Source organism: Anabrus simplex, chromosome 1, assembly GCF_040414725.1.
Source record: "Anabrus simplex isolate iqAnaSimp1 chromosome 1, ASM4041472v1, whole genome shotgun sequence".
Classification (NCBI taxonomy): domain Eukaryota; kingdom Metazoa; phylum Arthropoda; class Insecta; order Orthoptera; family Tettigoniidae; genus Anabrus; species Anabrus simplex.
The window spans coordinates 519,653,744-519,668,477 of record NC_090265.1 but is presented as its reverse complement, the minus strand read 5'-3'; the positions used below and the strand labels follow the sequence as shown (position 1 = coordinate 519,668,477).

Below are 14,734 nucleotides of genomic sequence, written 5' to 3'. Positions count from 1 at the left end.
AAGTGACAATGTTCTAGACGCATAGGCAATTGGCCGCCTTCTGAGTTCAGATTCCTAAAGAAGAACCGCAATGACCGCAGACGAAGAGGCGTCTGCCTTTACAATGAACTTCTTGGAAAAAGACCGGAGCGTTATACAGAGCTAATTTCAGATCCTCAAACGCTGCTTGCTGCGATGGCCCCCATTCAAATTTCACATATTTCCTGCGGAGATGTTTCAGGGGTGCTGCCATATTAGCGAAGTTGGGAATGAATTTCCTAAAGAAATTCACCATGCCGATGAGTCTAGCAACGCCTTTTTTTTGCTATGGGCTTTACGTCGCACCGACACAGATAGGTCTTATGGCGACGATGGGATAGGAAAGGCCTAGGAGTTGGAAGGAAGCGGCCGTGGCCTTAATTAAGGTACAGCCCCAGCATTTGCCTGGTGTGAAAATGGGAAACCACGGAAAACCATTTTCAGGGCTGCCGATAGTGGGATTCGAACCTACTATCTCCCGGATGCAAGCTCACAGCCGCGCGCCTCTACGCGCACAGCAACGCCTTTAACATCCTTGGGAGGCTTGAATTTACGGACTGTATGCGTTCTGGAATTATCGAATGAAACTCCAACAGGTGACAAAATATGCCCCAAGAAGGACATAGGTGGTTTAGCAAAAGATGCCTTTGACAACTTGACCGTCAAACCTGCGTTACGAAGGTGTTTTAGAGCTACCTCTAGCCGACCCAAATGTTCTTCAGAGTTCTCTGCGAAAATGACATCATCTAGATAATGGTACAAATATTCAAATAAAATTTCGTAGAAGACCCCAACAAGCAGTCTAGTAGGAAACAGCCGCGCCCGTGGAGAGCACGAAAGGCACGCAGTTACGTTAAAACAGATGCCAGTCGGTAGCGAAAGTAATCAGATGTTTCGATTCTTCCACCATAGGTATCTGATCATAGCCTTGGTTAAGATTTAAGATGGTGAAGAACTTATCCTCACGAAACCAAGAGAAACATGAATGCAAGTTGGGAAGGGGTACTGATCATAGAACAATCTTACGATTTAACGCCCTGTAATCAATAACTGGCCTGAAGCCGCCTTGAGGTTTCGGCGCCAGAAAAATGGTTGAAGAATACGCCGACTTGGAATGTCGAATCGTACCATCCCTCAACACTTGGTCTATGATTTCCTTGAGGATCTTCTTTTCAGGCAGAGGTAACCTGTAAGGAGGAAATCTTACGGGGATCGAATCCGTAACCTCAATCTTGTATTCAATTACGTCAGTCACACCTAGATTTTCCGAAAACACGTCGGAGAATGACTGACATAATTTGCGAATTCAACTAGCCTGGTCGTCAGGAAGTGCTTAAGGTCTAACGACATCTCACTCTGGGGCGGCGAAATAATTAGAAGGTGGCACAGAATTACATTTCAAAAGAGGTATGTGGAAATTACTCCTAAATTTGAATGTGAAGGATTTAATTTGAAGATCGAGTACGATCCCGGAATGTGACATGAAATCTGCTCGTAATATTACAGAGATGACATATTTTTAGCAACAACTTACATTTCTACGTAAATTTTGTAATACGAATTTTGGCATGGATAAATCCTAAAATTTCTATGGGAGAAGAATTAGCCGAAACGCATTTTAAAAAAGAAGAAGATTATTCAGGAAATTTAAAACAGTACTTCAGCATGGAATACAATTCTACCGGAATTATGGACGCAATATTTCCGGAATCTAAAAGGGCCGTAACCGGTTCGTTATTTATCTCAATTTTTAAGAATTGGATCAAAACCTGGAGTATCGGAGGCAACATTAAGGCACTCTTTAGGACCTTCAAAGATGGTCTTAGACAGTCTTCCTTTCTGATTATGTGACACAGTACCCGCTGGTTTAATATGGGATGAGGCTGGATACACAGCTAGGGGAGAGGACTCGGCCGGGCACTTTAGTCAAATTGAGTTGCTGTTGGAACTAGAGGTAGAACACGAAGGATTACTACTCTGCACTTTACAGTTCTTAGCCAGGTACGTACATGTTCCACATTAGAAACATCCTTGAGAAGACGACGCTCCATTTTTAGATCCGTTGGTTTTTATTAGAGGAAACTTATTTCTCAGATGGTACCACGACCCACGTACATAACATTTGCGGGGAGAGGAAGTTCGGTGAGAAATATTAAAAGAAGGTGGTGGTTCTCGAGCGACTCGGAGGATATCTGCATATCTTACTCCTTCCTCGGACACAGAAATAGCCCCAAGTTACGTAAACGTTTTCGGACGGGAAGCAAAATATAAATATGATCTATAAGACGATGAAATCGCTTCAATGATGGTTTGTACAATTTTAAGTTCGGAATAACGCAAGGCAAAAACTCTGGTGTAAAACGTAATGTCTTTTATTAAGTCCGCTAGATTTTCATCCAGCCTTTGGACTCGGAAGTAATATATCTGAACCAGAGATTATAGAGCTCTCGCGGGAATAAAAGTTGCCAACAAATGAGCATGAAATGTTTCAGTTGAACTCCTTTCGAAATGTTTCATTTGAACTCCTTTCCGATATGGCCTTAACGATCCTATTTGAGAGGACGCCAACAGTGTAAGGATAGATTATTTGCAAGGTTTGGGAGTCCGACAGAGCGAACACCAAAGCATGGTCCTGGAATTCTACGAGAGATATGAGGAAGGTGATGACGTCATTTGTGGAATGTGCGGAAAATTTCGAAATCAAATTATGCAACATGGCTAATGGCTGTAATAAGCTGCTACAGCCCGGTGATATAACCGGAGAGGGCGCCGGAAGTTGAGAGGGATAGAAAGCGGCATTACTAATGAAAAATGGTGGAAGGTGTTGTGGATTGCCAACAGAATTAACGATACGTCCCGATGGGGCAGAAGCTTATTGTTGCTCGACTGATTCCCCACTATCTCACGACTTGTTCGGTTCTTCTTCCGTACTGACATTCAATGGAACAGCATAAGTCACTCTTCCCACTCGCAGACCCAGACAACAATTGATTAACTTTATTAGGTAGCTCAGAGATGTGTTCAGCAAGAGAGTTAGCCATTCTAGAATGTTCATCACTGATTTTAAGAGACAATAGATCCCTTACGCGATTATAAAAATGAAAGAGTCAAGCCTGAACACATTTAAGCTGGTTACCAGAGGGCTCACCTCCTTCAAAGAAAATAAAAACAGAAACAATGTTAGTGGTGGTCGTGGATAAAGCGTCACTAACTTCCTTCTCTCCATACACACGTATAATAATAAGTAAATCCAAAGAATCTTTGAGTCTCGATGCATCTGTCGTAACCGTGCCACTAGACTGAAGCTTTCTAATAGCTAGTTCGTAAATACGTTCTTCCTTGCGAAGGTACCAAGGAGCAAGAACCTCTCTAGGACCAGACATAATGAACAAAATATCACAAAATTTTGTAAAATCGGAAAACCGAAACATTTCTAGTTTTCAGTTTCATATTTTAAGGAAAGCCGTCAAAAAGGGCTTTGTCCAGGCCTATTCAACCACGCTTTGCTACCACTTGCTTCGGAAATATCGTGGATTTCAGTGGTGTAAGGAGGTGCTGGGGGAAATGGGCGAACAAGGAATTGACCAAAGCAAAAATTCATGCACTAAGTTTTCAAACTTTATTTCTTTCATTTTTTCTGACTTTAAAATTTGATAAATAGAAGATCCGAATGAACAAAAATAAATAATGAGCTCGTCTGCTCCAACAACAATGACCTAAAGTACAGGTAAAAAACTAGAGATAATTATCGACATGATAATATAAGGACGGATGAGCATTTTAACTCTTGAACCAGTACATTATTTTATAAGAGCATATTCGCTCCCATTATCTACATAGCCTAGGAGTCTTAGCTCAAACATTTACACAGTCCAGCCTCTCAGATACATACATTTCTTGTAGCTTACAAGGTTATACCTGACAATCTTCAAATAAGATATTTAAAGTCACTTAGCCCTGTTCTGGGTTTATCTACTGCTCAACAGTTTTTCACTTTCTTTGACAGGCAATAAGTGCCCATACTAAATGGCCTTAATGTAAAAAGAAAAAAGTTGAACATGATTGGCCATGAACAAAAGAGTAGGAGGCGATACCCTTGAGCTCCTTCTAGAAGTTTATAAAACCCTAAGTGGGCTTCTGACCCGAGGACAGAGAGGCTAAGCCTATTCTACGCCGGGGTGACTAAATGAAAAACATTAAATTTCAAGAGAGTGTAAAGAGTTCTAGAGGATTAGAAACATTAGCCACCCCATACCAAGTTGAATGTAAATCGACAGAACTTAATCACTCTTTGTTCCCTTACATTACAAGTTTCCCAGCAGGGATTTGAACAGAGCCTTCAGGCTTCCCGAAAATATATATTTTAACCATGAAATTAGAACTTTCCATGAATAAAATACGTTTGAAACCTTCCCCTCAAGCTATCTGCCGAAGCTATCACGTGTTTAGAAAATTCTGTCATTAGCTTGAGTTGCTGGGCCTTCCGAACACCAACCTGCGGCCCTTGCCCACTTATATACGCCGCACACAATAAATTGGAGCGATGACAATGATAATACGGCCATAAAGCGCCCAGATTTTACAGTGTCTCGAGAAGAAGTTTCCAGAACTCTTTACAGATAGGCTGGATGCCCGTACACACCACCAATTTTAATTGGCTAGAGAAAATATTCACAAAATATCTAATTGGTTGATAGATACAAGAGATTGGTTGGGGGCAGAAGTGTTAACAAGATTGTCACAAGAACAAAACAATCTTCAAAACTAAGATTAGCCACGTCTGAAAATTAAGTTTCCCTCAAGAATTGTCCTTAATCCCGCCAGAGGGGGCACTTAGGCCGTTGGTAGAGACATCTAATAGTTGAAAATTCAAGTATCTTGCAATAGTTCAAGTTCAATTAGATGCCCTTATAGAAGCCGCGCAGTTTAATTTGACGGAGATTATGTACCCCCAGTACAATTATTATTATTATTATTATTATTATTATTATTATTATTATTATTATTATTATTATTATTATTATTATTATTACACTTATTTTCATCATCATTACTACTACCATTAAAATTGCTAGGGGTTAAACGTCGCAAGAACTCAGAATGGTTTTCGACTTCATTGGAATATGAAAGGACGTGGACTAGGACGCAAACAGCCGTGACCTGAATTAACGTATGCACGTGGGAAACACGGGAAATCATCTTCAGAGCTGCTGATGACGGGATTCAAACCACCATCGCTTGGTATCATTATGATCAACATCATACCTTCCAAGCCATCCTAATTGCAACTCACACTTACTCATTGAAACTTTTCAGAATCACTGAGGCTTTTTCCTCCGGTGCCGTTCCTGGATCGTCTATGTGTTAAGAACTTCACTATACCAGCCACTGAAAAGCAGCCAGGATACACCATCAAAAAGGGAGAAGTAACATGGATACCAGCTTATGCCATTCATCATAACCCGAAGTACTATGCAGACCCGGAGAGGTTCGATCCCGAACGGTTCAGCGACGAGAACAAAAACAATATTCAGCCATACACGTATCTCCCGTTTGGAATGGGACCTCGACTATGTATTGGTAAGTACTTATTTTTAGAGAAAAACCTCTCTTTCACTTTTTTACATACTGCATTTGCACTTGATGGGACCAGATGACATGTCACTTGCAGTTGGAGAGTTATTGCCATGTTTAGCGATGTTGGCCAGTTCCAAAGCCTCGAATAAAGACTTGCCAACCAGAGCCCTTATCCGACCGACCCATCTTGCAGCTTCGCGCCCCTGATTTCTCCACCCTGGTACATTCCCTTTTAACACCATCTTTTCTATGGCTTCTTTCCTCCTTGAAACATGGCCAAAGTATCTCAAGAATGCTCAGTTGATCTTCTCCATGAGCCTCTCACTGACTCCGATCTCCTCAAGAACCGAAGCGTTGGTTCGGTGTTCCGTCACAAACATTCGCTGGACTCGCGGGTAGACCCAAATTTCCTGCGCTTCTATCCACTTCCTGCCAGATATTTTAACTGCCCTTGTCTCAGTGGCGAACGTGGCGATCAGAAATATCAGTACATTTACCAGCTTCAGTTTCGTATTCTTGGGAATGGCTCTCTCCCTCCACATCTTGCTGAGTTTGGCAGTCGCCACGCGATTCAGGGAAATGCGTCTTTTATATTATCCGAGGAGCCTGCGTTGTACGAGACGAGAGTTCCCAGGTAGATGAATCTCCTCCACCACCCCAAATCCAACTAATATATTCATGTGTAGCAGGTTGTTCCTTGCCCCGTCCACGATCATAATTTTCGTCTTGCTCTTGTTGATCTGAAGGCCATATTCCCTGTTCGTTATTATTATTCGATCCACGAGTACCTCCAGCTCCCCGCCACTTGTTATGGCGAGAGTGCCATCTGCGTACATCAAGGTGCTGACCGTTTTGCTCCCCCACTCTGAAGTCGCCTACCCATCCATCCAGGATGGTCCGGACACTTACTCATTATGTATTCATAGTGGATGTTGTTGATAAGCTTAACCATAATATGTGTTTATGGTGTGATCCTCTATGGACTTGCTTAAACCTATTTAAGAAACTATTTAAAATAGCTTATGTTGGGTCCACCTTGTAAATACACTTTTAATGATTGAAAATTATTTACTTTTTCGTACATGGTTTTGGGATAATGTGCATTCTCTTCATCAGTGAAGTCAAATCAAGGAATAAAAACAATGTATGTGTGTGTTGACAAGGTGAACCCAACATAAACTATTTTAAATAGATTCTTTAATATAAATAGTGATGCTGTACAGTATAGGTTACAAAATACATTCTTGCCTTACTCCTGGTCTTGAAAGTGCTGTAGAACGTTCCGTTGATCAATACTCTGGGTCTGTTGTTAATGTGAAGTGCGTTAATCAGACGTGTCGGATGATCTGTAACTCCCATGTTCTGAAGTATGTCCCACAAATGCTCCCAGAACGGAGTCAAACGCCTTCCTGTAGTCAACAAAGCACAAGATTGTTGGAATGTTGTACTCTCGCTTCTTCTCCACCATTTAACTAGCATTCAACATCTGTTACCTTGCCTGGCGTGAACTCACTCTGCTCTTCAGCTATTTGTATTATAAGAAAGGCTTTCACTCTCTCGTTAATGATATGTAGAAGAACCTTCCTAGCGTGAGGGATCAGTCCCACCCTACTACAATTGTTGCAATCTGTGGAGCATCTTCCTTGTAAATGGAGATGAATATCAACTCACACCACTCCTCTAGATATTTCCCTGGTTCCGATATCTTCTTACAAAGATTTAGCAATACAGCTAACATTTCTTTACCCATGGCTTTTATAATTTCAGCAGTGATTCCATCCACACCAGGGGATATATTTTTCCCCAGGTGTCTAATTGCCTTCTCAGTTTCTGATCTCAGGATTGAAGGTTCCTTGTATTCCAGTAGCTATTGTGCTTTCCTTTGTTCCTTGCTGGGTATCACTTGAACAGGGTTTCACAGAATCACTTCCACATTTCGATGATGCTTTCGGGATCAGTTTTCTTGTTCCAATTATGGTCACAGGTGATTTGCTGTTTAACTCTGAATTCTGTGATTAGAAATTCAATTTACTAAAGAGTTCACCAGATTCTTGATGATCTGTAAACTGTTACAATTCCTGGCAGAAGTCTTCGATTTGTATATGCTTGTCCTTTGTGCACGCAGTTTTGATCTTCCTGTTCAGCTCCCTCAGCCTCTCCTCAACGCCTTCATACCCCTCACATTCTCTCCAAAGAGCTTTCCTCTCCTAAACTATGATAGATGTGGTCTAGTAATCCAGTTTTGCTTCTTCACAATAAATATACAGCACTACAATATATTCTTATATTGATGTAACAGCATTCCCTAAAAGGCAGAGTTAGAAAAATGGAATCAAGATTCAGCGATGATGTGCATTGCATAGCTTCAAATAGGGCGCTCTAGATTCCAGCAATAACCTGAACAAGAATTCTATGGTGACCCAGAGAGGGGAACTACCTTACAGCACGTTTAAACTTGGATGTTAGGGTTCACAGTTAAATTTAGAAGGACGTTATGAAATGGAATCAAATGTTCAGCACGCATTTAAAACACGTCAGAAAATAGTTCGATAATATACAAGGTAAGAACCTCCGTAGCTCAGACGGCAGCGCGTCGGCCTCTCACCGCTGGATACCGTGGTTCAAATCCCGGTCACTCCATGTGAGATTTGTGCTGGATAAAGCGGAGGCGGGACAGGTTTTTCTCGGGATACTCCGAGTTTCCCTGTCATCTTTTATTTCAGAAACTCTCCATATCATTTCATATCATTTATCAGTCATTCATAAATCACCTTGGGAGTGGCAACCCCATATATGGTTCATTAATTACATCCCTGACCCGCTCAAAGACTGGAAAACACGTTGTAGGTTTTCATTCATTATACCAGGTAGCTTTTGAGAATGCTCTTAATGAGTTTCCTGTTTTTGTTTTTTGTATGGTCTTCCCTAAAGAAATTGAATCTTATTAATATGGATTTAGATGTCAACTACTCTATGAGTGAAAACTCAGCGAACATTTTGAAATGAACACCGGTATAGGAGAAGGCTGTTTGTATATCTAAATACTGTCAATTATCGTAAGAATAATGAGAAACCCCACTAGCAGAAAGAAGAGTGGAATCCCATTTGACATGTGGAAAAGACTTGAAGATCTAGGGTTTGTTGACGTTTGGCCTTTCGTCTCGAATATACACCGATAGAAACTTGAAATTGTTACAGGAAGGGGCAGACGTAATTGGGTTAATTAATGTTAATGTTGAGAAAACTAAGGATGTGAAAATACATGTGAATATTGTAGAAGAGTTAAACTTCATTGGAAACAAATTAGAAGAAGTGGACTCGTTCACGAACTTAGAGAAATTGGTGAACAGAAATAGTGGTTTAGATGATGAAATTAAAGTTCAGATTAAAAAGTTAAACAGAACCTTTGTTCCACTGCACCCTGATGGATGGATCAGATAAAATCTCAAGAAAACAATAAATATTTAACACTAGTTTAAAAACAATCGTATACTATGAAAGTTGCAAACTAAATTAGTAAATGAATTTAAGTCTTGGTGAACCGCTGCTTTTAGCTTTCTCTTAATGACCTGAAACCTCATTTTCCAAAGTCCGAGCTTGGTCTTATGGCCTCTCTTTTTGAGATCTTCAAAATCACTTTCCTTAAGTGCCAAAACAACTATTCTACCCGAGTTTTCAGGTGTTGTCACTTTCAACATCCTCCACTATTTCGCCAGAAGTTTGGAGTCGTGTTGATGCATTCTGACAAGTAAATCCTCTATTTTCATCTTGTCAAATGGAGGCTGAACTTTGTGATGATTTTCGCTGTGTTCAACACATTCTTCCCTTCGTCAACCTCCAAGTTTTCTACTTTCAAGGGTTACAATTTGCCACTGTGTGTTCCAGCCAACTTTTATTTTCTGGATTTGTACAGATCAGCAACATTGCACGAATTTCCACCCTTGAAGACTCGAGGAAGCCTGGAAGACACCCGTCTGAGACGGCTTCATTTGCGCAATCAGAACAGATGATAGTTCTGCGACATCCTCCTCCATTTTTCTTCCATGTGGATATGTCTCAGGTATGATAGCTAACTTCGACGAAGTTGTCTTTCCGAACAGAAGCTGACAGGTTATTCTTTCTGTCTCTTGTTTGACAGCCTAAGTGGATGGCCTGCTATTCTTCCGTCTTGGCTTTTAGGGCGTTATCAGAGGAATAGTCTCTTACCGATCCCTGTATTTTTTTTGCTTCTTCTCCGTCCATGTCTCAGCAGCTAACTTTACTCCTTTCTTCGCTCTTTTCCACTCCTTATACAATGCAGTTTTGCAAGGTGGTCTGTCTATGTGCATGCTGTTGATTTTTGGTCCAGAAATTTTCAGGTTTTTCTCTAAGGACTTTCCTGTTTTTCTTGATCCAGCAGCCTGCTCCTCTGGAGATTCTGTGGCTCTTTCCTCTCTGGTATTGGAGACAGCCTGTCCAACTGGGACTTCTGTTTCCATTTGCTAATCTTTGGATTGCTATCGGATCTGCTCTTCTGGAGCTACCGTAGCGTCCCATGATATTGTTGAACATGGTTCTTATGGTTTCCGTATTTCATTTGAATCAGGATTTTTCCCCTTCTAGGGTCCTGAACAACGTTCTCCCCATTTGTGTTGATAAGGTGCCAGCCAGACGCCAGTTCTCCTGCAACTCAGACTCTCCGTAGCAAGAACCACGCCCCTCAGGCACCCATCCAACAGTCCACCCCTGGCCCGAACCTAGCCTGGTTTGTTAAACATTTGACATTTTCATGCCTGTGTTCACAACCATGAGGTTCACCTTAGGTTTGGATCGCCCTGTTCCCAACCCACGGTTCTTCTAGGCTACGTAGGGCGAAGTGTTGTGCTGGTTCCGGCACCCCGCTGAGAGCTTTCATCTCACTTTACCTGAACCATCGTATCACCCATATGCCTCTCTAGCTTGTATGGGCGAGGCTTCCACTTCCAAGCCTTGGCCTCGGCTAGTAAAAAATAGTCAAACTATAGTCTGGAATATCCCATGTTATCTTTACGTAACTTTTTATTTTTTATTTTTTTTTTTTTTTTTGCTAGGGGCTTTACGTCGCACCGACACAGATAGGTCTTATGGCGACGATGGGATAGGAAAGGCCTAGGAGTTGGAAGGAAGCGGCCGTGGCCTTAATTAAGGTACAGCCCCAGCATTTGCCTGGTGTGAAAATGGGAAACCACGGAAAACCATCTTCAGGGCTGCCGATAGTGGGATTCGAACCTACTATCTCCCGGATGCAAGCTCACAGCCGCGCGCCTCTACGCGCACGGCCAACTCGCCCGGTCTTTACGTAACTGGGTACTGCGTAGTCATCTGTTGTGACTCGAAATCACACCTTTCAATTTTACAAAAGCTCAAATTACTTGTGTTACTATGTAATTGACAATGGGACAATGAAAACTAGTTTGACAAGGACAAGCAAACTAGGTCCCAACGTGAGTGACTGAAAACCTACCCGTTAGCCGAACGTTGAACAGCAAACAAAAACAGAAAATATGGTGTTCGGTACTGTTCACCAAGAAGCAACAATAAAAACATTAAAGGAGGCTGCTAATAATTTTTGTTCATCCCTTAAAACAACAGCTACCATTATACCAGACCACATTCCATCTGCAGCATTGATTGTAAAAATTGACTGTTTTGACAAAAAAATGTCCTTCTATAGAAAGAAAAATGTCAGGTGGTTCTCGGAAAATACTTTAATTTTTAACTCTCTATCTGTTCTAGGTCAACGTTTCGCACTGCTGGAAGCCAAAGTGGCATTGGTTCACATCTTGTCGCACTTCAACCTGACAGTGGTGGAGAAGACACCGTTGCCTCTACGGCTGACTCGCGATAGTTTTATAATGGGTATCGAAGGAGGATTCTGGATGGGAGCCACCCCCAGAAAACAAGCAGCAACGTAAAATCGTAGGAAACTTTATTTTTAATATATTAATTCAGCTGAACTCTACTCTCCGCTAAGGGTTCACAAGAAATAGATCGACAAAAATTGTTGCTGTCAATGAAAGTTTTGACTGATCTTTGCATTTCGACTCAAGAAATTTCCTTATTCATGAAGTAAATCCAAGTCATTGTTTATCAGAAAAGGATATTACTTTTGATCGTTTACTTTAGGTTGCTGATGACAACAAGGGAGGGAAACAAAGCAAGTACACTAATGACAGCAATAAAAAATATCAAAATAAAGACTGATGGTGTCAAAATTGATGTAAAACAGTTTTGCTATCTTGGGCGTATTAGCTGACAACTGGAGCATGGCGGAAGTGAAAAAGAGAGTTACTGTTTTGAAACGAAGGCAAAAGGAAAAGAAATTTAGTACTTTTATTATAACTTTAGCTGGTAAGTGTATCAGTATATATATAGGAATAGTTTTCATAACTGTTTCATAGGACTACAGTCTCCTATGTGAGTGAAACCTTGACATGGAAAAACTATAAAGTGCGTGTCGTGAAGCCAGGAGAACTGTAGACATAGTGGAGAATGGAAGGAACGAAATGGACATAAGTGAAGAGGGATTTGTTTCAGAGAGAGAGATTCCCCTTAGTATTGCTGCCATAATACTAGAGAAGCCGCAAGAGTTCAGCCTAATGATTATTCCGCAAAAACAATAAGGAAATACATTTAATTTATCTTCATTGGAATCTTTAAAATTTCCCAATATTTATTGCATTATACTTATTCAAATAACTTTTAAGTTTTGCCGAAATAAAACGTTTAAATTCACAGGACACAGAACACATATCATCTTCCTAAAGCCAAAGTATCATGAAAGAAATATAGAGGTCGATTTAGGAAGAACTACTTGGAATATAAAGAGAATTTGTCTTGAATGTTTCATAATAATGAGACGAACAACACAAAATATAGAAGAACGGGTGGGAGGACCAGGTAAGGAAATTGTTTAATAATCCAGTACACGTCCATTTTCATTGCATTTCTTTAACATTTACATAGGTACAGTTAGCAGCAACCATTGCAATTCTTAGATATATTTTTTTTTGTTAATATGAAATACTAACACTTTCTTAAAGAGAAGACATATATCTGGGCAAGATTAGTTTTCACTTTTATAAACAATATTTCACCTGAAATGATAGTTTCTAACAAAGATTCATTGTTCAATAAAACACAAAAAAGGTAGAACTACTGTGTATGATGAACGGCGCTAAAATAGTGTCAAGTACGCCGGTGAGCACCTAAATGTGTCATGAAAAATTGCTAGATACAGAATAAAATTCGGTCACCCCTCCTACACCCCTTTACCCTTCCACGCTAGTTCGTTTATTACATCCAGAGCGCGCATTGAATTCTTATTTCTCCTAACATTTCTTCACTGTTTCCTGACATTCTGTCAAATTTCCTCAAGTGTACAAAATTAGTAGAATTATGTTCTCTTGCCTCGTGGGACATACAATTAGTAACACCAGCAGAGAGATATGCTGATTTATTTTTAGGAATCCTGTTAAATAATGTGGTACCTGTAGCATTATTACCTCACTGTAATTGTATGTGTTGGATATCTAGTTTAACTCCAAATGACGTGACACTGATCCTCAAGATGTGAGATTATGAACATGTACGGTAAACTGTTAATATTAGTTTTCTCAGAGCTGCTATTGTGTTCGAAATTAAACAGTTCACGAGACCTATTGTTCACTGACTGTGTTCCTCTCGGTAAACTTACTGGATACAAAAGAGTTTATAATTTAAATTTCAAAGCCGTACATAGATATGAAATTCTACCTTAAACGTATACCTTTCAACTTATAAAAATTCTATTAACTTCTATACTAATAATGTTTACTTTAGCCCTGCGTGTAAACTCGGTGGCTGGCACGACTTTGGCCGGCCACATATCATATTACTAATTTTTTTGTAAATTGCGTGCTTTCCTCTCCCTTCAATAAAATGCCTGTTTTCCTCATTCTGTTTATATTGAATGCCATATACTACTAAACTGTTAGAAAAAGAAAAGTTCTTATAGAAATATGTGAGATATAGTATCAGGTCAGTCAGTTTAATATTTAAGACTTCATCTTTTCACAACCAATGCAACACGTTACACATTGGTGCACGTTTCAACGCATAAAATCCAGGTGCACATCGAGTGTAATGAACATAATGCCCAGCCCACATTAACATAGACTGCAATATAGCAAATGTACGTGTAGAGTACATAGATGCAATAATGTTCATATGTGTTAGAAATTAAATGAGAGCTGGTGGTTTATTGTTTGCATTGCAGTTGAAAAAATGGTTTACGTTGAATGTTTTTGGATTAGAAGAATAAAAATGTGTGATACACCTTTTTATAATTGTGTGCTTTTCTTTTCCTAGTATGTAATGTCCTTTTTCCTAAATCATTGATGTTAAACAAAGAAACTATCATTTGAATTATATGCACAATGAGATCAGGAATAGCAACCTGAGCGACAACTCTTAATTCAGGTGAGTGATGATTGTTTGATTGATCGATTAACATACTATTAAACAGTTAAGGAAAGAACAATGACTAAACCCCATGGCAATACAGCCTTAATGGGCCTTGGCCTACAAAACAAGCGCTGCTCAGCCTGAAGGTTTTCAGATTACGGGATGACACGTGGTCAGCGCAATGAAACCTCTAGGCCGTTATTTTTGTCTTTCCAGACCTGGGCTGCTATCTCACAGTCAGATAAGTTAGCTCCTCAAGTGTTTTCATATAGACTGAGTGGACCTCGAACGAACCTTCACATCCAGGTGACTTGGCCGAGAATCGAATCAATAGCCTCCCAGTAAGAAGCACGTTTGCTACACCAGAACACAAAGCCAACTTTTATAATGTTAAATAATCTAAACATATTTTGTTTCATTGTTGCCCAGAGTGGTCAATATGAAGCACAACTAACCCTGTGAAATTAACCACGTCTAGAATATGACAAAACCAAACCGGCCAGAAGGACTACAGATTATGAGGTGTCGTTTGGTCAGCAAGACGAATCCTCTCAGCTGTTAGTCTTGGCTTCCTAGACCGGGGCCGCCATCTCACCGTCAGATATCTCCTCAATCGTAATCACGTAGGCTTAGTGGATCTCGAACTAGCCCTCAGATCCTGGTAAAAATCCCTGAC

At 40.3% G+C, this 14,734-nt stretch overlaps 1 protein-coding gene across 1 annotated transcript in view; it reads left to right on the top strand.

Annotated features, from left to right (window-relative positions):
* Positions 1–13,940, top strand: part of LOC136857063 (cytochrome P450 9e2-like) — a 52,702-nt gene extending 38,762 nt beyond the window's left edge. The window contains exons 7-8 of the mRNA XM_067135433.2: positions 5,335–5,598; positions 11,350–13,940. Of these exons, the coding sequence (XP_066991534.2) occupies positions 5,335–5,598; positions 11,350–11,528 (443 nt within the window). The 3' untranslated portion in view covers positions 11,529–13,940. The remainder of the gene's footprint in view (positions 1–5,334; positions 5,599–11,349) is intronic.
* Positions 13,941–14,734: the final 794 nt, after the last annotated feature.